Genomic DNA, 24,045 nt, shown 5'->3' with positions numbered 1-24,045 from the left:
ATAGATATCAATTTTGACATCAGGGTACTGGCTCTGGCCTTGTTTGAACTCACAAACTGTGTCTCAATGGCATTCATGAATTCCCTCACTGTTCTGCATTGTGGGATAGCACTCCGAATGTTCTTAGCTACTTTAGATTGCAAAAGCAACAAGCTAAGTCTATTCGAGCGCTCCCACTTCTCAAAAGCAATCTTTTGATCAGCAGTACTCTGATCAGTGAGGGCAGCGAGTTCATCTATCCTTAGGGCCAGATCTAAATCCATATACCCTAATGCAAATAAAATAGTTTCTTTCCAATCACTAAAATTGGATCCATCTAGAAAAGGTATGGAGCTAGAGCCATCTAAAATCACAGAACTAGAAACTGCATGACAAAAGACACATATCAGGAAACATTCATACGAGACTAAAATTTTAGTGGAAAAAGCAAAATAATAAAGGCCCTTGATATGCTTCTTTCCAGGCGAGTGAAGGGGGTCGTCGAAGTCCTACTTTGGTAAGAGTTCCGACACGCGAAACCACTTCGCCTACCAACCATATTTGGTAAAACTAAGGTTCTTGTGAAGATAGACCATCAACACAAGGTATCTTTGGATACACATGTGTGATGTATCTCGACACATTTACCTTATTCTACCCTACTTAAATTCCAAACACGATAAAACTACCTTTGGGTCGTCTATCGTTTCATGAATATAAGTACAATGTGCATATCAGCTTAGGAACTGTATGATAGTATAAAATTCATTCATGACTCACGTGTATTCAGTCACTTTGGTGACATGAAAACACTGATTCATTTAACTATCCTTAATGCTAATATGCAAAATTATATTTTAAAATCGTCCGTAAACCGAATGGACTAGACATATGACCCTTGAAATGGTTCTTAAACTGAATGAACCAGTCATATGTTTCACGAACCGGTCTTAAAGCACTCTGAACCGGTCTGAAATAGCCCCGAACCGGTCATCCAAGGGTCTGAACCGGTTTTGAACCTTATGAACCGGGTCAAATATGAACAAAAGTTCATTAAAACCCTATAACCGTATGCCAAAACCCCTATATTTTCTTATATTTAAGAAAACAGGGTCTTAGCATCTCGGAACCGGTGAGAAACTGGAAGGAACCGGCCAAAAACGGCTCCGAACCGGTCCCGGAAGGGGACTGAGTCAGTCCCTGATCCGGTTCAGGCCAAATAGTGCCTGGACCCTTCTGGATCCGGGTCAGACCCGACTGCTAACTGGATCCGGATCAGACCCGGGGTTATCCGGATTCGGGTCGGACCCAGTACAATCCTGATTCGGGTCAGACCCGGTTAAGACCGGATCCGGGTCGGACCCGGTATTACTGGATCCGGGTCTGACCCGGGGTTTACCTTATCCGGGTCGGACCCGAGCGGGTCCCCACCCGAAACCTTGATCCGATCCGGGTCATCTTATGGATCGGATTCGGGTGGGTGGGTCCGGTTCAAAAATGAACCCGACCCGAAAAACAAAAACGTAAAGAGTCGAAATAAGGTTTTTCTGAAACCCTATTTCGCCCTTTTCGATTTTGTTGCAGGGTGTGGCCGCCGGTTCTGACGATCGAACGATCGCCGGCAACCCCGACGGCGAGGAGGTGTCAGCCACCACCGTCGGTGACCCAATGGTCACCCCGCAGTCGACGGTGGGGCGACAGCAGCTGCAACAACAATGTGCAGAGGGAGCTGGCCTCTGCCGCTGCCTGCCGGCGACCCATGCAGCCGGCAGTCGGCGAACGCCTGCCGTCGAACAACCTCGGCGCCTGCCGACGATCAACGCCGGAGTATTGAAGATGACACAATTAAGTCTTCTATTTTTTTTTATACTATCGCCCAACGGCGACAGTCGCCGGTGCCGGCGACAAGCGCCGGTGACCAGCAGCAGGGTCACCCCATGGTGACCTGCGTTTCTGGTCAAAACCGGAGCACACCCCGCGCAACAGGAAACAGGGTGTGGGCCCATAACCCAATGTTGGGTCCGGCGACAGTTTTCCGGCGAGGCGGCAATACCTACGGCGTCACTGTAGCAGTGACCCTGCAAAAAAAAAAAAAAAAACAAAAACAGAAAAAAGCAATAGACAGCGTACCTGATGCTGCCATTTACGGAGGTCGTCGGAGTTAGTCGCCGGAATTTTCTACTCAGTCAGACTGCAGCCCTTCACGAGCCCAGGCTTCCGTATGCAATCGGTGAGCAGACCTTCGATCTCCCTTTTTCACACACTCAGGGTCGCTCATGATACCCTGTATATATATATATATATATATATATATATATATATATATATATATATATATATATATATATATATATATATATATATATATATATATATATATATATATATATATATATATATATATATATATATATATATATGCATAAGGTGGGAACGGTTACGCATCGTTCCCCTTTATCTCATGTTGATTTATCGGCATGATCACCCTTCAATGGAGATGTATCCACATTGTGGATAACCACCACGTTAATCGTGGTGGTTAATCCAACATCTCTCAGTACAAATGGATCTAGTTTGTTCAATATTGCTCCAAATCTGATACAGTGTTTTCTGGTATGGATTTTAGAGTTATTGGAGGCAGCGATTTGATTTCTCATAGCACGTTTGGAAGTAAGAAAGATGTAGGAAAAGTGAAGGCAGAAGGAAAAAAATATATCGATTTTCCAACTCTTTCAAATGAAAGATAATTTTTTTTATAAAAGTACAAATTTTTATAGGCTTACAAGAGAAAACGTTAATTTAACACACACACCCCACCAACCATCTCACCACCATCCACCATCTCACCACCACCACCATCTCATCATCACCACCACCACCCATCTTACCACCACTATCCACCACCAGCACCACCACCACCCACCACTCATCTCACCACATCCTACCACCACCACCCATCTCAACCCCATGCACAAACACACTTTATTTTATTTTTCTAACATTTTTTATTTTTTTTCTCATGTTAAAGAAAAATTATCATATCAAAACTTCTCATCGGCAAATTTTTTCTTTCTTATAAAAAATTTTCTTGCTTCCAAACTGCCCTCAGTCTCTACAACCCATAATGTCCAACTTTTCTCATGGCCCTAGTTTCTGAGAACCCTTCTTTAATGAGAATAGCCTTTTATCCTTTCAAGTTGATGACCTTAAATCAAACCCTGTAGTGTGTCTGTAGCTTTCATTCTAAGGCAGCCTTTAAGGCAGAGTGGTTGTAGGGCCTCACTCCGGTTTTTCCTTGACTTTAGTGAAGGTTCTTCTTCATTATAAAATATAAATTTAATCCTTTTTTTTTCAAACAGAGAAAGCCGGGGTTATAAAGACCCCTGCCAGTTATACAACCATACCATTTGGGGTTAAAATTTGCAATGCCCCCAACACAAGGAGACATGCACTAACTTCCCCTGCCAGCCCCGTTCCCAAAAAAAACTTTTTATCTTTACAACAACAACACCTTCATCTCAAAACAATTGAGGTGTGCGATATGAACCAACAAAGAAAATCATTCTGGATCTTCCACATGAATCTTTCTCCTCCATTCATTTCTATCCAATGCCATGTCCTCGGTGAGGTTGAAAGCATTCATATCCTTTCCTATCACCTTCATCCATGTCTTCCTGGGCCTACCCCAACCTCTTTTTATCTTTCAACAACTTTTTTCTCTCTTTGAAAAAGGAGAATAAATAACCCTTTAGTGTTAAATATCTAAGTACCCAAAATTATGGATGGCAGTGGACCGGGGGAAAGGTGGAAGACAAGGTCTCTACCCTGCCCCCATCTCAAAATTCTACCCTCCATTCCCACCTCAATACCAAACCTGAATCCAATTTGGAATATAATCTAAATTTGGCTACCGAATCTGACTAATAAAATTCATATTCAGGTTACATCGCGTCCCTAGTTTGGTACACTACCATAAAAGGGTGGTCACTTTGCTTTTAAAGAGCCCCTTTGAAGGAAAAGTGCTTCCCATTGAATGGAAATCATTGACAGAAAAAATAATTTTTTTGCATTTATTACGTAGGACCCACCATTTATTCTTTTAGCCTCTTTCATAAAAAAGAGCAAGAAACCCCACCTTTTCCTATTAGGGAAACGGTGAAAGGAGTGAGGCTTGGTGGGGAAGGACATGCTCTTTCCCATAAAAGGCACTCAGTTGGGCCCATTGCAACAAACGGGGCCGTGGGAAATCATAGTCATCACGTGTGATCACTCTCTCTCTCTCCCATGAACACAGTGCATGTGTGAGCCATACTCCACAAATGAGTTCGACTTGATTTTGTTAAAAATATAAACATCCAATCTAAAGGTTGAGGCAATGGTATTACTATTGGAATTAAAACTCGATAATCATAATACTTGCTTACCTAGCTTGATTGGCGCTGAGTTGTTGAAATCATTCCCCCAAATTGAGCGAAGCAGGTTATATGTTCCCCCCCGAACAGAGCAGTTAGCTACATCTCATGATCGGGGAATACGAGCCCCATGTGCATGAATACGTGGCACTCATTCGATCCCCCGAACACGGACGTGGGATTCAGTGAATCATCGGGGGCGAACATACACAACCCTCTTCAAATTGAGGGGCATAAACACTAGCAAATGAATAATTTGTAAGGGCAGCACATATATTATTTAAAGATGTTATTTAGCCTAAACTCTAAAATATAGATCTCATGGCATCAGTGTTGTTGAAAGGGTGCCTTGAGGGGCAAAAGGTGCACCTGGCCTTGAGGCGAGACCCTATGTGCCTCAAGGCACCAGCTTGAAGCGTGGACAAAAAAGAAGAAGAAGATTTTGAGATATTTTTCAGTTATATAATTAGTTTTTAGATATAGGTTAGGACATTATATTTTCCAGTTATATAATTAGTTTTTCAGTTATATAATAAGTTTTTTAGTTACTTTTATATGTTAATCTCATATTTTTTAGTATTTATTTGAGATTTTCTATTTCTTATTAGTTGTTGCTTCATCAATAAAGCATTTTTTTATTTATATTTTTTATAATTTTTTTTAAATTTAAAAAAATTTAAAGCTTATGCCTCGCCTCAACACTTTTCACAATACTACATGGCATATAATACTCGTTTTGCACCAGCCATAAATTTTTATGATGAAGCTCCCCACCAAAGCTTGCCCTTACAGATCCCATCAGTTAAACGCTCCGGCTCACCTGGTGGGAGTCAATCTTGGGATGAAGGGAAGCAGATCAGGTCATGCTGAAAATGAGCGTTTTTTGCTCATGCAGACATCGTGGCCGTCTGTTTGCATTTTGGATGAATGCCACGTGGTTTTGTTGACTTTTGAGCTTTTTAAAATGCAAATCGGATGGCCACGATGTCAGCATGAGCAAAAAAGCTCATTTTAAGCATCACCTGATCTGCTTCCGGGATGAAGGGGTCAGCACTTTCTCTTCAAGCTCTCTACCTCCCAAGAGACACGAACGGGTGTGACTTGCACCAGCCATAAATACATAAAAATAAAAAAAAAACGTACACTAATGCCACCGCTATATTTTTGGCAATTGGCGTTTTCATGCTGTAGTTGGTTTTTCTAGGGACTAAAATGTTGTAGTTAGTGCAGACCGGGCATGCATGACAGTATATATGTCAAATATTAGTAATTATATACCAGCATTTGTCGACAAACAGTATCAATTGCTTGTGACTAAAGTTGTGAACGAATCCATGTTCACTTATTTAATTTGATGTAACACCAGAATTCAATATTCCCAAGCAGGACCCCACCAAGTTGCATGCGTGCACTCTTTTAGTATATTTCAAATTTTCAACAGTGGATGTGATTAATAGGACGCCCTATATGGGGGTATAGATAATTGATTTTTATCCAGGAATTAATTGAGCTCACGTATGGCTGTAGTGACGCCAAGTTAGATACATAAGTGTAAGGAGGAGGCCTTTGTGTAGTTGGTGTTTGGTTATATGGAAAATGCAAAGTTTAGGAACAGAATGTGCCGATAATAAATGCAGGAAAGGCACCCATCCGAACTGTTCACATCCAAGTTGAGAAGGAAAAGGAATAACATTGACCATTCTAAAATATGAAAATTAGAGTTTAAAAAAGTGACCGTAAGTATGGCAGGTAGAACCAGCGTGATTAGGTCTCTTACTCTCTCTCTATCTCTCTGATGGTGAAATTTGAATTTTTACAATCACATTGACACTCAAGGTACCACACCCATCTGAAACTAAATTTGGGGTAGCTGTCTATTCTGTCAACATGTCAGGTTTGTATCAGGTATCCAACCCGAATCTGAATTCTGGAGCTTGGGCAAAAACATTGACCCGAATAATAATAGGATGGGCCTGAACTCGACTGAGGAATATTCCGGCCAAGTTTAGGTCATGATTTTTTTTGGGGGGGAATTCGACCTGAGTGTTTTATATGCAGTTTTTTGATAAAAATGAGTTTCTAAAATTATGTGGAACTGAGTTTAGGATTTCATTTTTATGACCCAACACGACCTAGACTCTAACCCAAACCCATTTGGACAGGTCTGAATATACCCTAATAGGTTGGGTACCCAACCCGTTTACAGCCCTACATATGCTTAACATATTGGACCTATGGGCAGTATAACCAGTATTTCTAACATGATCCAGTTTAAGTGTGCACCCTCTTTTTTTTTTTTTTTGATTTACTGGTTTGGGCCGAGCCAGCTTCAAATTTTATGGCGCAAGCCTGGCCCAAGGCCCAGACTAATGCCCACCTCTAGTAGGATTTGGATCAGATTTAGGCATTATGGTCTGACCTAATCAGATTCGAATTGGGAGTCTCATGGAAAAATATTAGTCTAAGAACTGATATTTATACTTAATCGAATTCAGATCTTAATAAGATTTGGGTTTTAATCAGATTCGGATTCAGATATCAATGAAAAAATAATACCGAATCTGACTAATTGGATTTGGATTCATGTTGGATATTAGGTTACATCTAACCCGTTGACATCCCTACAAATTGGTCGATACAGGATGGAGGTTTTGCAATTTTTATTAGCTGTTTCGGATCTGACTCGCCTATATAATTAGATGTTCCGGTTTGCATCTCTACAAAGGATCCAGATGCTTGTATAAAGAGAGCCAAATCGGTACGTGGAGTCAGTGACCATATTGGACAGGTCTATGCTGATGGTTCAAGCTACACGGGTATCCATGTCTACTTGGTCACCACTTGACTTGTCCGAGCCTAATTACGGATCGGGTTCTCAAGCAAGTCTGTTTAGGGCTACCAGTTCGGATGCCGACACTCTCACTAGCGGGTCGTATCCATGAACTAGCTCGGGTCAGCAGGGCTTCAACTGGAAAAAGTCGGTTCCTTCCTGCCTTATGAACTTGGACCCTGGTTGTAGATTTTGGATATGCCTAACCGGCCCATCATCATACTTGGATTGCTTATTATCAGGTCAGAAGAGGGTTTGGATCCGAATATGTTGGCTGTAGTAATATTGCATTTATGTGAAGTCATAAGGGTATCAGGGTTTTCTCAAGTAGTCAAGGTTCAATTCTCATGGGCGTCGCAGCATAGGTCTTGAAGCAAGGGTCCTAGCCTCGGAGTTTTATGTTGTCGGCACAACCACCATAGGTATGACAGGCTGCCGGGTGAGATTTCTTGGTATTATAGATCCAAAATAAAAAAAAAATCACCGAAAAAATACGGCCATGTTTGTGATTATGGCTACAAATATCCCAAGATTAAAATATAATATTGCAAGAATGTGATGTTATCCAAATATTGTTTATCTTGATAATATCACGTTGCAGCATGTTTAGATTAATTTATAAATTTACTTATTTTATAACACCTTTGTCAATACCGTCCGAGAGATTTTCAAGCAAAACTTTTTTTCTTTTCTTTTTTTTTAAGTATTACAAGATTTTTTTTCTTGGGAATAATTTTCTTGAGAGCGAGATTTCGGAGTTCGGACATTGACATCAATGTTGAGATAAGAATAACGTGTCGGATTTGGATCGAAGGTCCGACAGAATCCGATCCATTTTTGTCTTGTTCTGTTTGTATATTGTAAGAAAATATCGAAAAGCGTGAACAAAAAGCGCTGAAAAGAACCCCGACAAACTAGGTATTAGGTGTACAAACCGAGGGTATAGTCGTAAAATCTCTTCCAACGTTTACATCTCTCGTTATTTCGGGAAGCAAATGCGACGCAGGGAAGAGAGAGAGAGAGAGAGAGAGAGAGAGAGAGAGAGAGAGAGAGAGAGAGAGTTCCTCCGCTAGCCGTTGCGACGGGAGGAGTCCGTCTCGCCGTTCCCGCCCGTACCAGAGGGACGCTCTCGGGGTGTCCTCGTAGTTCTTCCTGTTCTTCGTCTTCGTCGTCGTTCTGATGGGCGTATTTCTTCGATCTGTAAGTCCATCGAACCTCGATTTCTTTTTTTATTTGTTCTCAAAAGTTCTTGCTTTCGGAATGTTTTTCGTTGAGAATCGGAAAAGATTTTTTGGGTGTTTGGAGTTAGGGTTTCGTGAATGTGGGTCTCGGTGGTTCTTTTTTTGTTTCGTTTTGGGTTTTTTGGAGTTTTGGGGCCGCCGATCTCGGCGATGGGACTTGGTTTTCTGGTGCGGATGGTGGTGGTTTGGAGATTTTAGGGTTTTAGTTGGGCAACGGTTCTTGTTTTGGGAAGGGGAATTTTTGTGTGTTTTCGTTTTCTGATCTCTCCCCTTTTCCTTTTTTTGATAGAAATTGAAGAAGACTGTGTTGCGTGTCATTAGTGCACAAGTTGTTGAAAAATCCTATGCATTTTGTTTTGACGTATGGTGAAAATAGTTTGAGAAGATGACAAATAATCCCTTTCTTTCTAAATGAGAAACGTTTACATTTTTAGGAGTGTTTTTTTTTAGACCTGTTACTGCTTTGTAGATCTTTGTAGATTCGTTATGCTACATTTTGGCTTCTTTGTCTCTTATGAATGTTTAGCGTAGCGGTTGACTGGTTTGGATAGAATATTAAGGGGAAGCTATGAATGGTTGGACATATTTTCAGCTACTGGAAGTTGGTCGTTGCGGGCGAGCTCGGTTGTGAAGTGTTTAGCAGCAGTTGAAGAATGGCGGACACGGTCGATGTCATATTGGATTACTTGAGGCGGCACCGGTTCACACGGGCTGAGGCTGTTCTGAGGAGGGAGCTCGTGAGTCGTCAGGATTGGAATGGTGAACTTACACATCCTCGTATCGAAGACTTGAGCAATTTAAACGAGGGGAAAGATGATGGTATCTCAGGGAGAAACGAAAATGTTATTGAACCTAGTAGGTTAGGAAAGCCGGAAAATCCAGTGTCTGCTAGCCTACATGGCAGTGATTCGTCTGCGGAGCTTATAGTTAAGGAGGTTGAATGCGGGAGTGTCAGAAATGGGTCTGAAAGGATATGGAAGGATAATTCTTCTGTTGCAGACAAGGGCTTCGGCTTGCCTGAAAGAAGTAGAGTTAATGAATCTGAGGGGACTAATGAGAAGAGCTTTGATTTCCCACAGAGACAGGAAAACTTGCAAAGCTTCAGCATCCCGAACCCATCTGCGAATCTTTACTCATGGAATTTTGGCACGGCAGCTGATGCCAGATTGAAGGATTCTGTCAGCATCGTGGAGAGTTTTTCAAATCTTCAAATATCTGGGCATTCAAAGCAACATGATGTTCATAGCTTGAGTAAAAGTAATTCTGCAAAAACTGTGAAGAGTGCTGGAGGTAGTTCTGGTTCTTGTCAGAATAGCAGCAGCCTGCTGGGTCAACCTCGGCCTCTTGGCTCAAAAACCTGTGCTGGGGAGGCGGATACATCAGAGTTGGGGTCATCATGGCCTGGGCGTACAAGTAATGCAGTTGAAGAAAAGCACGAGAGAGCCCAGGGGAGGGAACACAATGAAAATGATAAAACATGTAAAGTGATGGACCCGTTTCCTTTGGAAAGGTTATCCTCAGATGGGAGCAAGCATGGTTGTCGTAATTTTAATGATGATCAATTACCAGAATATATATGGTCAAAAAGCTATGTGACCTCACATCCTTCTCTTGAGATATGGAAAGAATGCTCCATTAAGACAGTATTTCCATTCTCTGCAGGTGAAGCATCATCCATTAAGACAGTATTTCCATTCTCTGCAGGTGAGACATCATCCGTTAAGACAGTATTTCCATTCTCCATAGGTGAAGCATCATCCGAATACAGAAATGTTCTTGGCACAACTTCCGGACATTCTGATGGAAGTAACAAAGAAGGGAAACACGAAGCTGCAAAAACAGACCTTTTGTCTTCAGATAAAGCGCACACTGCTCAAACTTCTTTCAAAGCCACGTCTAAAGCCAGTTTCGGTCAGACGAATATTGGAAGCTCGGGGCTGTCCACCAATAACGAAAATCACAGGGAAGAGCTGCCAAGGTTGCCGCCTGTCAAGATAAAGTCAGAAGAGAAGTCAGTTGGCATCCATTGGGAGGAGAAGGCAGGCCACAATGGACTAGGACCAAGGCCTTCAAACATGGATAGCACCTTCTCATTAGGATCCTTTCTGGATGTTCCTGTTGGGCAAGACATCAATTCTTCAGGTTCTTTCAGTAACTACTGATGTTTGTATTGTGCCCACTAATTTTATTGGTTAGTTTTCCTAAACTCTTGTTTGAAGTTTCTTGGTCACCCACATTTGGAATAACTTGGCAAAGAGGTTGACATTCTATTAATCATGTTTTGGCAGAAGCAAAAAAACAGGTACATGCATGTTCCAGGTTAAGTAAAGAGAAAAGCGTACATATTGGAACTGCCTAACACCTAACATGTGATGTTTATGTACCTGTTTGTTTGCTGTTGCTAAAACTTGATTGACCGAGCATCAATCTCATTCCTAAATTATTTCTTTTTCTTTTATATTGAAGCTAAGTAGAGAGAAAAACCTACATATTGGAACTGCCTAACATGTGATGTGTATGTACCTATTTGTTTGTTGTTGCTAAAACATGATTGACCGAGCATCAATCTCATTCCTAAATTATTCCTTTTTCTTTTATATTGAAGCTAAGTAGAGAGAAAGACCTACATATTGGAACTGCCTAACATGTAATGTGTATGTGCCTGTTTGTTTGCTGTTGCTAAAACACGATCGACTGAGCATCAATCTCATTCCTAAATTATTTCTTTTTCTTTTATATTGAAGCTAAAACCTGTACCTGATGGTTGTATATGCGCATAAATTTGGTTGCCTTGCCTCGTTTTGGCACTTTAAGGGTGTGACATGACATTGGCACATAGTCCACATGCCACTGGAATAGTTCAACTTTTATGCAAAATGATTCCCAATTTGGAGTCTGTTCTTGCAATCTTTTATTAGTTTATTGAACCCTGCTTGGTAAGTTAGGAATTTTGAAGTTCAAACATAGTGACTAACAGTTCAGCTATGTCACAGGGACTCTTCAACTAGGTGCCGCACCCGCACCCGATGCGGTCAACCTGACCCTGGGTGCAGTCAACGCACCCAGGGTTATTTATGTCTAACTTTTGGACTTTATATATATAATTTTTTATATTTTTGCGCACCGCCCCCCCCCCCCCCCCCCCCCCCGCCCCCCGCACCTGCACCCATGTGACATAGCAGTTCAGCAATCTCACAGCCATTAGCTTTGGTTGCAGCAGCTACTTTCTTTTTCATGATTCATATTTGTTGACTTTATTTTACGCTCCGAACACTAGGCAGTTGGCGGTTGTTCAAATTCATTACATGTTATTTAACAGTAGAAATTATATCCATGAAATATCCTTGGTAAATTATTTTATAATTAATGCCGTTACATAGTGATGCATATTTCACTAATTTCTCTCTCAAGCACTAAGTTTGTTATTTTAATTCAACAGGTGAAAGGAAGACAGATGGAAGCAGTTGGTTGTCAGTAAGTCAGGGTATTGCTGAGGAATATACTTCTGATTTTGTTTCCATGTTTGCTACAGCTGGTGATGGATTGAGTGAATCTGTTGACTATCCGAATGAATACTGGGACTCAGATGAGTATGAAGATGATGATGATGTTGGCTACATGAGACAGCCCATTGAAGATGAGTCTTGGTTTCTGGCCCATGAAATAGATTATCCAAGCGACAATGAGAAGGGAACTGGGTGTGGTAGTGTTCCTGATCAGCAGGAAAGGCCTCCAACGAAAGATGATGATGATCAATCTTTCGCAGAAGAGGACTCTTACTTTTCTGGTGAGCAGTATTTGCAGGCCAAGAACATTGAGCAGGTTGTTGCTTCTGAGGACCCAATAGTATCTATGACTGAAATCTATGGAATAACTGATGAAAATGATTTGATTGCTCAATATGATGGGCAGTTGATGGATGAAGAAGAGCTAAATCTGATGCGTGCAGAACCTGTTTGGCAGGGTTTTGTTACTCAAACAAATGAACTTATTATGCTGGGAAATGGAAGAGGCTTAAACAAGCATGGACACCCTCGGCATGATGACCTGTGCTTTGATGAAGACCAACATGGTTCGGCTAGATCTATAGGTGTTGGGATTAACAGTGATGCAGCTGACTTTGGCAGTGAAGTGCGGGAAAGTTTGGTTGGGGAAAGCAGTGAAGGAGACTTGGAGTATTTTCCTGATCAGGAAATAAGTGCTTGTGGATCCAAACAGCCACAAAAAGAAAAATGTGAAAGATCACGGGAGAGGCTCGGCATGGACTACAGGAGGGTATCTAAACCAGTTTCAAATAAAGGCATTGCTGGGCCTGGAAATGATGGTTGTGCTACTGGAATGGGCTATAATGATGGTGGATTTTCATTCCCATCTCCTTTGAGAACTGAGGAGATGGTGAAGTCAGAATCTGGTAAGCTTTTGTGGTCAAGAAAGAGCAATGGGCTGGCTGGCGTTGATGACACTGTTGATTGTTGTAATAGGTTAACTGAGAACGGTGACATGTTGGCTACTTGGAGTAGGAAAACCAGTGAATCATCATCTAGTAAGAGCTCAAGGGATGACAATATCACTGACACAAGAAGATCAGCACAATCTACATCATCAACATTTTCAAATTCAAATTATGGTTGTGCAGAAAGAGAGTGTGCGAGCAATGCGCAAGATGAGAAAGTAAGTGATGCTAGGGAAGAAGATGCAGCAACGACCCTCGAGGATGAAGAAGTAGCTGCTGTTCAAGAGCAAGTGAGGCAGATAAAGGCGCAGGAGGAGGAATTCGAGACCTTCAACCTCAAGATTGTCCATAGAAAAAATAGGTGATTTTTGTTTCTTGATTCTGGCATTCCGCAATCGGTTAGTTGATATTTTGTGTTCATGAGTATTGGTAATTGTTATGACATCTAACAAATTTAGCGTCTTTTTTCCACTGGAGTGCATGCATAGCTTGGGTTGTTCTGGTAACTCTCTAAGAAGAGTGCCTCTAAGTTATCTATTTTCCTGCTCTGATTTTGGCTACTTCACTATTTACCTTGAAGTCTTGTGTAACTGATTTGTTATCTTGTTGGTTAGGACGGGTTTTGAAGAAGACAAAAATTTCCATGTTGTCCTGAACTCAGTGATTGCTGGCCGTTACCATGTTACTGAGTATTTAGGCTCTGCTGCATTCAGCAAAGCTATTCAAGCGCACGATCTGCACACTGGCATGGATGTCTGTGTCAAGATCATCAAGAACAACAAAGATTTTTTTGACCAGAGTCTTGATGAAATAAAGCTGCTTAAATTTGTCAACAAACATGATCCAGCTGACAAGTACCATATTCTTCGGCTCTATGATTACTTCTACTATCGTGTGAGTGGAATTCATTCTTCACTGCTATCTGTTTATAAACTTACAACTTCATATACACAGCTGTCTTACTGGGCTAATCAGGTTACTTTGAAGGTGCCTGTCATCGTTTGTTAGACTAGCTACAACTAAATCTGTCACAGTGACTCCTGTTGTGTGATCATTATTTATGAGTTTGATGTGTTACTTATACCCACATGTTCAAGTGGTTTAGTATTTTCAAGACGAGTCTTGTCAAATACAATGAAACTGAAATGATTATTAAATAGTTTTCTTGTATGTTTATGTGAACCTTTTTTTCCTTGTTGATCAGGAACATTTGTTGATTGTGTGTGAACTTCTGAAGGCAAACTTGTATGAATTTCACAAATTCAACAGAGAATCTGGAGGGGAGGTATACTTCACGATGCCGAGATTACAGGTATATTTACTGAAAGTTTGTTAGGTGGACCAGTCGATCCTTCATTTTGCTATTTTGTCTTTGACGTTCCTCTTTTATCCTACTCTGGTAATTCCTCTTGCAGTCTATTACCATTCAATGTCTGGAGGCTCTCCAGTTCTTGCATGGCCTTGGTCTTATCCACTGTGATCTGAAGCCTGAGAACATTTTAGTGAAGAGCTATAGTAGATGTGAAGTTAAGGTCATTGATCTTGGCAGTAGTTGCTTTGAAACAGATCACCTGTGCTCCTATGTTCAGTCTCGGTCTTATCGTGCACCAGAGGTTATTTTGGGCCTTCCCTATGATAAAAAGATAGATATTTGGTCTCTTGGTTGTATCTTAGCTGAACTTTACACTGGAAATGTAAGTTGATTATGCTTTACTTTTCCATTATTTGTTTGTTTGTTTTTTCTATTATCAATTAATGAAACATATGGTGCATCTTGAAACTTGATTTTGTCATTTCGGTTCTCATGGTGCCTTGGTGGTCTGGTATCTCTAGTCTTCTGGTTTTAATATCTTTGTTTCATCTATCATATATTGAAATCACCATGTTCTTTTTAGATTTTCCTAGTTCTTCCATAATATGTTGACCATCTTTGCAATGAAAATGGTGGGTGAGTTTGGGAAACCGTGTTTTTTGTTAGAAAATGACCTTGAATGCAATAGCTTAAAAAATGAACCCATAAACACGCACATAAAGTGCAAATACAAATACCCAGTAAGGGGTAACCAAATGCACGTAAAGTGCAAACACATAAACCCACAAAGGGGTGAAGCCAAAAGGCTAAAAAGAAATAATCTTTATTGAAGGTGAGAGGTAAAACTCAACAAAAAAATGAGGGGGTTGCACCCCTTTATATATAGGAGAAAAAGGGAGAGAGAGGGGGAGCCATTGGGGCTCCCACTAGGTAGACGTTGGGGAGCCCCAACGTCTACACAAGTGGGCCTCCCAATGATCCCAAGGTGAAAAAGAAAAATACAAAAATACAAAGCAAAAAAATAAGAAATAAGAAACGAAGAAAAATCCTAAAAATAAAGTTACATGGTGAAACGACCAAAATACCCCTATCGGGTATTTTGGATACAACCAATATATATATATATATATATATACATGTCTATATTTTAACACGTCCCCTCAAACTTTGCGTGGGGAAACGAAAAGTTTGAAGAATACAAGAGGAAGAATTTCAAGTCTTCAATAAAAACACCATCTTTATAGCATGTCAGTGAAATTGACAACTGTCATCCTTCAATTGGTCTTAACGGGGAGCCTTCAATAGTGATCATCTCCAAGCACTTTCTCGGATGGTCTATATCAAGGTTATTCTTCCATCTCTTCTTTAAGATCTCGGGACACAAATCAGGGAGCTCAAAGTATACAAAAATATATAATTTTGAAGATATATCAACTCATTTTTCAAATGATCATAACATTGAGCATTAAAGAACATATAATTGAGTATGCAGAAACAAAATAATGATGCCCAACTACTTAAAAACATTGAATCAATTAGAAGTAATTAAGGCAAGATTGTATTATGCAATAATTTAGTATTGGAAGAAGTCTCATATAGACCAACTTTCAAGAACCTAAGCAAAAAATGAGAAAAATTCTAATAAGTGCCCAAGAGTAATAGCTATTATGAGCATATGCGTACGATATCATGTAAAGAATTGATACTAGAATAAGCCACTTATGGACACTCATACTTAAATCAAGTACATTACTTAGCCCACAAGAGGCAAAAGCAATTCTCTTGAGAGAGATTTTTCAAAAAGAAATGCTTTAAATGATAAAAGAAAAAGTATGAACCTTACACTAGAACAAAGTGTAAAAACACATGCAAGTCCACTTATGGGACAAAGATATATCCTTAGATATAAAAGAACATGTGCACATACAAATTGTGCTATAAAACATGAACATGAGTTAGAAAATCTCATAAGCAAATGAAAACCAAATTACACGTTCCCATAAAAATAGAATTTTGCAAATCTCAACAATAGTTCATCCATTACAAGCAATCACCTCGTTAGACCTCCAAAACCAACAAATCAAGTGTATAAGCGACTAGAACAAGAATATAAATATAATGCCATTAACGGGCCAAAGACACACACGAAGGTGTGTATAAACACCTCTTGTCTACATATAATGATACTTGAAGTAAGTGAGTGTATCAGCGACTAGAGCAAGAGTACAACAGCCAACCATGGGTTAAAGTCACACACAAAAGTGTGAACAAACTTCTCTTGTCTATATATAATGACACTCAAAATCAAGTATCTTCAGCGACTAGAAAAAGAGTACAAAGCCAACCATGGGCTAAAACACACACGAAGGTGTGACAAAACATCTCTTGTATACATAAAATAACACTTGAAATGAGTGTATCAACGATTAGAACAAGAACACAAAAGCCAACAATGGGCCAACATCACACACAATGGTGTAAAACAAAAGCCTTGTCTACATATAATGACACTCAAGACAAGTGTATCAGCTACTAGATCAAGAGAACAAAGCCAACAATGGGCTAAAAACACACATGAAGGTGTGAACAACATTTCTTGTCTACATAAGGTGACACTTAATAGGAGGCATGGAAGGAGAAAGTCAATTGAGGTAAGAAGACTTGTAAAGACAAACACTAATGCAAATAAAATTGATAATTTTAAACAAATTTCGAAACACTATGGTTTCAAAAAACAATATATATCCATCAGAGGTACTCATAATAAATAGCATCCATAGAAAAATCAATGGCCAAAGAGAAACCGAGTGATACAACATACTCATAAACAGTCAGTATGAGTCAAACCACATGTGACAACCAAAACTGACCTAAACCGAGGTGCCCATAACTCACCTTAACAAACATCCCTGATATAACAAAAATAAGGCAAAAAAGGATTGATGCGTCATATAACAACTTGTGATGGACAACATAAGTGCCATAAAGGGAAAAAAATACTCTTAAAAAGATACTCTTCCAAATACGCAATGCCATGTGAAAGAATCATTTTGAGATAATCCAAGAATCAAATCAAGTTTTAGCTATGCAATTATATGCACAACAAGTGCAATTCAATGCAAACAAAGAAAATCTTGAACAAATCACGACCAATGTAGGCATCTTTTAATAGAGATGATAAAATTAAGAAGTTTGAAAATCTCATGTGAAAAAATTCACACACAAAAGAAAAGTTTACAAACTTGCAATACAACAATAACAACAACTACGCCTTCATCCCAAAACAATTGGGGTCGGCGATATGAACCAACAAAGAAAATCATTCTGGGTCTTCCACATGAATCCTTCTCCTCCATTCATTTCTATCCAATGTCATGTTCTCGGTGAGGTTCAAAGCATTCATATCCTTTCTTATCACCTCCATCCATGTCTTCCTAGGCCTACCCCGACCTCTTTTAACTAATATATTTTCCCATTTCTCCATCCTTCTAACTGGAGCATCATTAGGCCTTCGTCGAATATGTCCAAACCACCGTAAATGATTCTCTCTCATCTTATTTTCAATGGGTGCAATGCCTACCTTCTTACGTATCTCCTCGTTCCGAATCTTATCTTTTATTGTATTTCCACACATCCATCTCAGCATACGCATCTCAGCTACACTCATTTTTTGAATATGATGTCTCCTGGCAGCCCAACATTCCGTACTATATAGTAAAGCGGGCCTAATAGTCGTCCTATAAAACTTTTCCTTCAACCGCAATGGCATTCTACGATCGCACAACACTCCAGTTGCACTCTTCCATTTCATCCACCCAACCTTTATCGTATGATTTACATCTCCATCAATTTCTCCATACTTTTGAATGATAGATCCCAATTGAAAGAATCATCCACCGGTATTTCTTGCTCACCAAGCTGTAATGAAAAGAGGCGGAAGCACCAATAAAGCAAAAGGCACTCTTAAAGAGTGACCACAAGAGACAAGAACACAAGCACTAAAAGTGCACACACAAAACTCTTAAAAGTGAAAATGACTTAAAGTCATAAGTTGGATATTATTGAAGAAGGAAAGAGAAGGGTGAAAAACCCATACATTTACAAGGGGGAGCCTCCTCTTTATATAGAGGAGGAGAGCATAAAGGAGGACCATAAAGGGGGCTCCCTTCTAATCGTTGGGAGCCCCAACGGTCATAAATATGACTGTTGGGGCCCCAACGACTAGATAGGTGGGGCCCCTTATGGTCCTAAAAGTCAAAAACTGAAAAAGGAAAAAGTAAAAAGAAAAAGGGGAAAAAGAAAGAAAAAAGGAAAAAGGTAAAAAAGAAAAAGTACAGGTGAAATTACCAAAACACCCCTATCGGGTTTTTGGTTTATACAAAATAGAAAAAGCTATATTATGTATATATATATACATATACTTATATATATACGAATGTATATATATAAGTATATGTATATATATATATATATATATTTATATATACATAATTTAACATGCCCCCTCAAACTTTACGGGGAGAAGACCGAAAGTTTGCCAAGAAGAAACATGAATCGTGGAGTTGGGAGCGCCTTGGTAAAGAAGTCAGTCAGTTGATACTCTGAAGTGACATATGGCAATGTGATGGTTCCTTTGAGATATTCGTCTCGAACATAATGGCAATCCATTTCGATATGCTTGGTCCGCTCATGAAAGGTATGATTGCTGGTAATGTATATCGTACTTTTGTTATCACAACAGAGCTTGGTGGGAGTGGAAATGAGAACGCCCATGTCACCAAGGAGACTTCTGAGTCACACAATTTCCATGGTTGTCATTGCCATAGCCCGATATTCAGCTTCAGTAGATGATAATGCGACCTTCTGCTGCTTCTTGCATCTCCACGAGATGAGAGATTCACCTAAAAAAATGCAAAGACCCGTAATTGAGATACGATCATTGGGATTTCCTCCCCAGTCAGCATCAGTAAAAACAGTCAATTCAAGAGATGAGGAAGAGGATAAGAAGAGTCCCTTGGAGATGGTATGTTTGATATATCGCACAATTCTCATTACGGCCGTCATATGAACCGAAGTAGGTGCAGGCTCGCTGCATGAACCACATGAGCTATGTCTGGACGTGTGATGGATAGATAGGTGAGGGATCCGATTAATTGACGGTAGGGAGTTGGATCTTCAAGGAGAACACCATCTTCAAGTCTTAGTTTTGAATTGATAACTTCGGGAGTCTCAACTTTCTTTTCATCGGATATTCCTGATTTGGTACAAATTTCTGCAGCTAATTTCATTTGAGATACGATGTATCCACGCGCGGAATAAGCCACTTTAATTCCTAAAAAATATCTCAAAAAACCAAGATCAGACATATCAAAAGTATCTTTTAACATAGACTTAACATCATTTACTCCCTTTTTGTCATTCCCAGTGATGATCATATCATCAACATACAGCAGAAGCATAATAATGGTGTCACCTGTCCTTTTAACAAAAAGAGCAGTGTCAGTATAGCAAGAAGAAAAACCTAAATTGATTAGTACATTACTAAACCTGTCATACCAAGCTTTAGGAGCTTGCTTAAGTCCATATAAGGCCTTTTTTTAATTTCAAAATTTTTCCATCTAAATTCATACCTGGAGGCGGTTCCATATAAACTTCTTCATTTAAATTACCATTCAAAAAGGCATTTTTGACATCAAGTTGAAAGATTGGCCATTTTTTAACAGAGGCTATAGCAATAAGGGCTCGAACACTAGTCATTCGAGCAACTGGGGCAAAAGTTTCATCATAATCTACCCCATACTCTTGGGCATATCCCTTGGCTACCAACCTAGCCTTGTATCTTTCTAATGAACCATCACTCTTAGTTTTTACCTTAAAAACCCATCTACATCCAATGAGTTTCTTGCCATTGGGAGGATCAATGATTTCTCAAGTTTGCGCCTTTTTAAGGGCATTAAGTTCAAGTTCCATAGCTTCATTCCAATGAGCATATTGTTTAGCATCATTGTAATGGGATGGTTCATGAAAGGAGTGAAGAGCAAGTAGGCATGCTCGAAAATTAGGAGAAAAAGAGTCATAAGAAACAAATCTATTTGGTATCTTGGGAATACGATTTGATCTTCTTTGAGAGGTCTCTTCGATCGACTCACTTTGAGAGATTTTTTCAAGGGCACAAGGGGGATTTCTTTTATTCCTTCTAGAGTAGACTTGTATTTGTCTTGAAACATTTTCTTCTAAGTTTTGATCATTATTTGGATGTTCAAAAAGATCTTCATTAAGAGGTTCCCTAGGATCAACATGATCATCTATGATGTTTTCTTGAGGTAACAAGTCAAATAAGAAGGAATAGTCAATATTTTCATTTGGTTGGTGCGAAAAACCATTTTCTTCTTCGAGGAATGTGACATCTTTTGAGATATAAAGTTTGTTCTTAAGCATGTCAAAACATCGATATCCTTTTTGTTTTTCGCCATATCCTAAGAAAATACATTCAATAGCCCTAGGAGAAAGTTTATCATTTTTGCGAGTTAGAACAAAGCATTTACATCCAAAAATTCTTAATCTTTTATAATCGGGAGACATATTGTAAAGTTTTTCAAATGGAGAAAGATTTTTCAAAGTGGATGAGGGGGTTCTATTGATGAGATATGTGGAGGTTAGAACCGCTTCGGCCCAAAAGAATTTTGGGATATTTTTTGAAATCAATAACGTTCTTGTAGTTTCTATTATGTGCCTATGCTTTCTTTTCGCAAGACCATTTTGTTGCGGAGTGTTAGGACAAGAACGTTGATGACAAATTCCATTTTCTTTTAAATAGCTTTGAAAATCATTAGACATATATTCACCTCCCGAATCGGATCTAAGAATAGATAGATTTCCTAAAAATTGATTTTTAACCATTGCATGAAATTCTTTAAAGAAGGAGAAGACTTCGGATTTGCGACTTAGGAAGTATATCCACGTAAGTCGAGTGAAGTCATCAATAAAGACCACATAATACGAAAAACCTCCTTTAGACAAAATAGGGGAGGGTCCCCACACATCGGAATGAACAAGCTCAAATGGCCGAGTGGTAAAGTAACTTCTTTGAGGAAATGGAGTAGCTTTAGATTTCCCAAAAATGCAATCTTTACAAGTCATGTGATTGTCTTTACAAGTATTATTCAAAAACGGAAAAAGAGACATTTTTACAAAATTTGGATGACCAAGTCTCTCATGCCAAATTCCAATACTTTTGTCTTTTACAAGATTGCAAGATGACTTAGATGGAAGCGTCAAAAAGTCCATAAAATAGAGATCCCCCTTCTATGGCCTTGCCCAATCAGCTTCCCTGACTGGAGATCCTGCACGGTGCAATCTTTAGGTGAGAAAGAGACTTGGCATCCATGATCGGTGATTTGGGAAACGGAAAAAAGATTTAAATTAATTTTTGGAACGATTCTTACTTTAGGAACAAAAAAGTTTTGAGAATTTTTGAAGTCAAGTGTTCCAATACTTTCAATTTTCAATGATGTTCCATCGGCCGTTGAAACATAGGAGGACATGGGTTCGGAAAAAACATTTGAAAGAGAGTTTTTATGAGATGTCATATAAAAAGAAGCACCGGAGTCTAGTATCCACATACCTGGAGGTGATGAAGAGTAGGCGATGGCGGCTCCGGATGTTGAAGGAGAAGTCTTGAGAAGATGTTGGAGAACTTCGGAGATGTGATTTAAAGTTTCTTTGATATCTCCCTCTTTGGTACCTTCTTCTTTCTTTGGAGAATTTTCTCCAACTGCGGCTACCTTTCCTTTAAGTTTTGGACAAACCGGTCTAATGTGTCCCGGTTCATTACAATAATGGCATATTATTCCCTTTCTAGGCCCATTACTATTTTTGTTAAAATGGGGAGGTCTATATGCTTTAACATTCGATCCGGGCCTAGTAACGGCCAACACTTCATCACTCTTAATGCTCAAGCCAAGTCGAGTTTCTTCTTGACATATCTCGGCAAGGGCATCTTCAATAGGTAGGGCTTTGCTTCTATGGAGAAGAGATGCCCTAACTTGTTCAAATTCCGTGCGAAGTCCATGAAGAAATTGAAAAAAGTGCTCCTTTTCAATTTGTTCCCTTCTTAACTCAATATCTTGTGGAGCTACCCATTTAGGCTCAAGAAGGGCAAGTTCATCCCAAAGAGGGGTTAGAGAGCTAAAATAGTCCCAGACACTCATATCCATTTGTTTGGTGGAACGGATTTTTTCTTGACAAAAAAATTGTCGAGCAAGATCCTTTTGGGTATACATACCCTTAAGGAAAAACCAAGCCTCATTGGCCCTTCTAAATTTGACAATATTAGCACAATTTTTAAGGTCAACATTGTTCATAAACCATGCCAAAATTTTGGCATGGTTAGTTTCCCAATCCTCAACTTTGGATTGATGGTCATTGATAGCTTTGATGCGCTCATCGCCATCTAAAGCTTTTTCAATCTCATTTTCGATTTTAGTGAGAACAAGAGAGGGTTCGGGAGTAGTTCCCATAACAAAACCCCAAAGTTTCTTACCTCTTAGATGATTTTCCATAGCGGAGGCCCACATGAGATAGTTGGACCCATTTAGCTTAAAAGAAAGCTCCACTTTAGAGTCACGTTTCATCGGCACCAAATATACTTCCTTTGTTCAAAACTTTGAGAGGCACGCGTCCTAAGATAGCAAAAGAGAAGCCCAATCACCAACCGAGCTCTGATACCATGTAATGAAAAGAGGCGGAAGCACCAATAGAGCAAAAGGCACTCTTAAAGAGTGACCACAAGAGACAAGAACACAAGCACTAAAAGTGCACACACAAAACTCTCAAAAGTGAAAATGACTTAAAGTCATAAGTTGGATATTATTGAAGAAGGAAAGAGAAGGGTGAAAAACCCATACATTTACAAGGGGGAGCCTCCTCTTTATATAGAGGAGGAGAGCATAAAGGAGGGCCATAAAGGGGGCTCCCTTCTAGTCGTTGGGAGCCCCAACGGTCATAAATATGACTGTTGGGGCCCCAACGACTAGATAGGTGGTCCCCTTATGGTCTTAAAAGTCAAAAACTGAAAAAGGAAAAAGTAAAAAGAAAAAGGGGAAAAAGAAAGAAAAAAGGAAAAAGGTAAAAAGGAAAAAGTACAGGTGAAATTACCAAAACACCCCTATCGGGTTTTTGGTTTATACAAAACAGAAAAAGCTATATTATGTATATATATATACGTATATATACTTATATATATACGAATGTATATATATAAGTATATGTATATATATATTTATATATACATAATTTAACACAAGCTTCACTACACTCCCATCACTACTTCGTTGCTTACTAAATTGACATTCCATGTATTCTGTCTTACTTTTACTCAACTTAAAACCTCTTGCTTCCAATGTCTGTCTCCATAATTCTAACTTAGCATTAACCCCAACTCTAGACTCATCAATCAAAACAATATCATCAGCAAACAACATACACCACGACACATTTTCTTGAATTGATCTCGTAAGCTCATCCATCACTATAGCAAATAGGAAAGGGCTTAAAGCAGATCCTTGATGTAACCCAACCGTTATAGGAAAATTGGTTGTCACCCCTCCACAAGTGCGGACATTGGTTACTACTCTTTTATATATATCTTTAATTATACTAATGTACTTGAGAGAAACACCTTTCTTCATCGTTGTCCACCAGAGAACGTCCCTAGGTACTCTATCGTAAGCCTTCTCCAAATCAATAAAAACCATATGCAAATCTTTGTTCCTCTCTCTATTTCTCTCAATAAGTTGCCTAAGAAGATGTATAGCTTC

The 24,045-nt window shown here is 39.4% G+C and overlaps 1 protein-coding gene across 3 annotated transcripts in view; it reads left to right on the top strand.

Annotated features, from left to right (window-relative positions):
* Window positions 1-8,222: 8,222 nt before the first annotated feature.
* The window catches only part of LOC149846584 (uncharacterized), a 38,179-nt gene continuing 22,356 nt past the window's right edge, over window positions 8,223-24,045 (top strand). For 2 of the 3 annotated variants that reach the window (XM_089996433.1, XM_089996435.1), the window contains exons 1-6: window positions 8,223-8,421; window positions 9,055-10,604; window positions 11,902-13,276; window positions 13,530-13,809; window positions 14,120-14,227; window positions 14,331-14,609. In XM_089996433.1, the coding sequence (XP_089852559.1) occupies window positions 9,116-10,604; window positions 11,902-13,276; window positions 13,530-13,809; window positions 14,120-14,227; window positions 14,331-14,609 (3,531 nt within the window). In that variant the 5' untranslated portion in view covers window positions 8,223-8,421; window positions 9,055-9,115. Of the gene's footprint in view, window positions 8,422-9,045; window positions 10,605-11,901; window positions 13,277-13,529; window positions 13,810-14,119; window positions 14,228-14,330; window positions 14,610-24,045 lie in introns of those variants that run through there. The other variant, XM_089996434.1, reaches the window with a different exon arrangement.

This window comes from Nuphar pumila, chromosome 2, assembly GCF_984573655.1.
Source record: "Nuphar pumila chromosome 2, dmNupPumi1.hap1.1, whole genome shotgun sequence".
Lineage (NCBI taxonomy): Eukaryota > Viridiplantae > Streptophyta > Magnoliopsida > Nymphaeales > Nymphaeaceae > Nuphar > Nuphar pumila.
The sequence above is the reverse complement of the archived record's forward strand: the minus strand, read 5'-3'. Positions and strand labels throughout refer to the sequence as shown.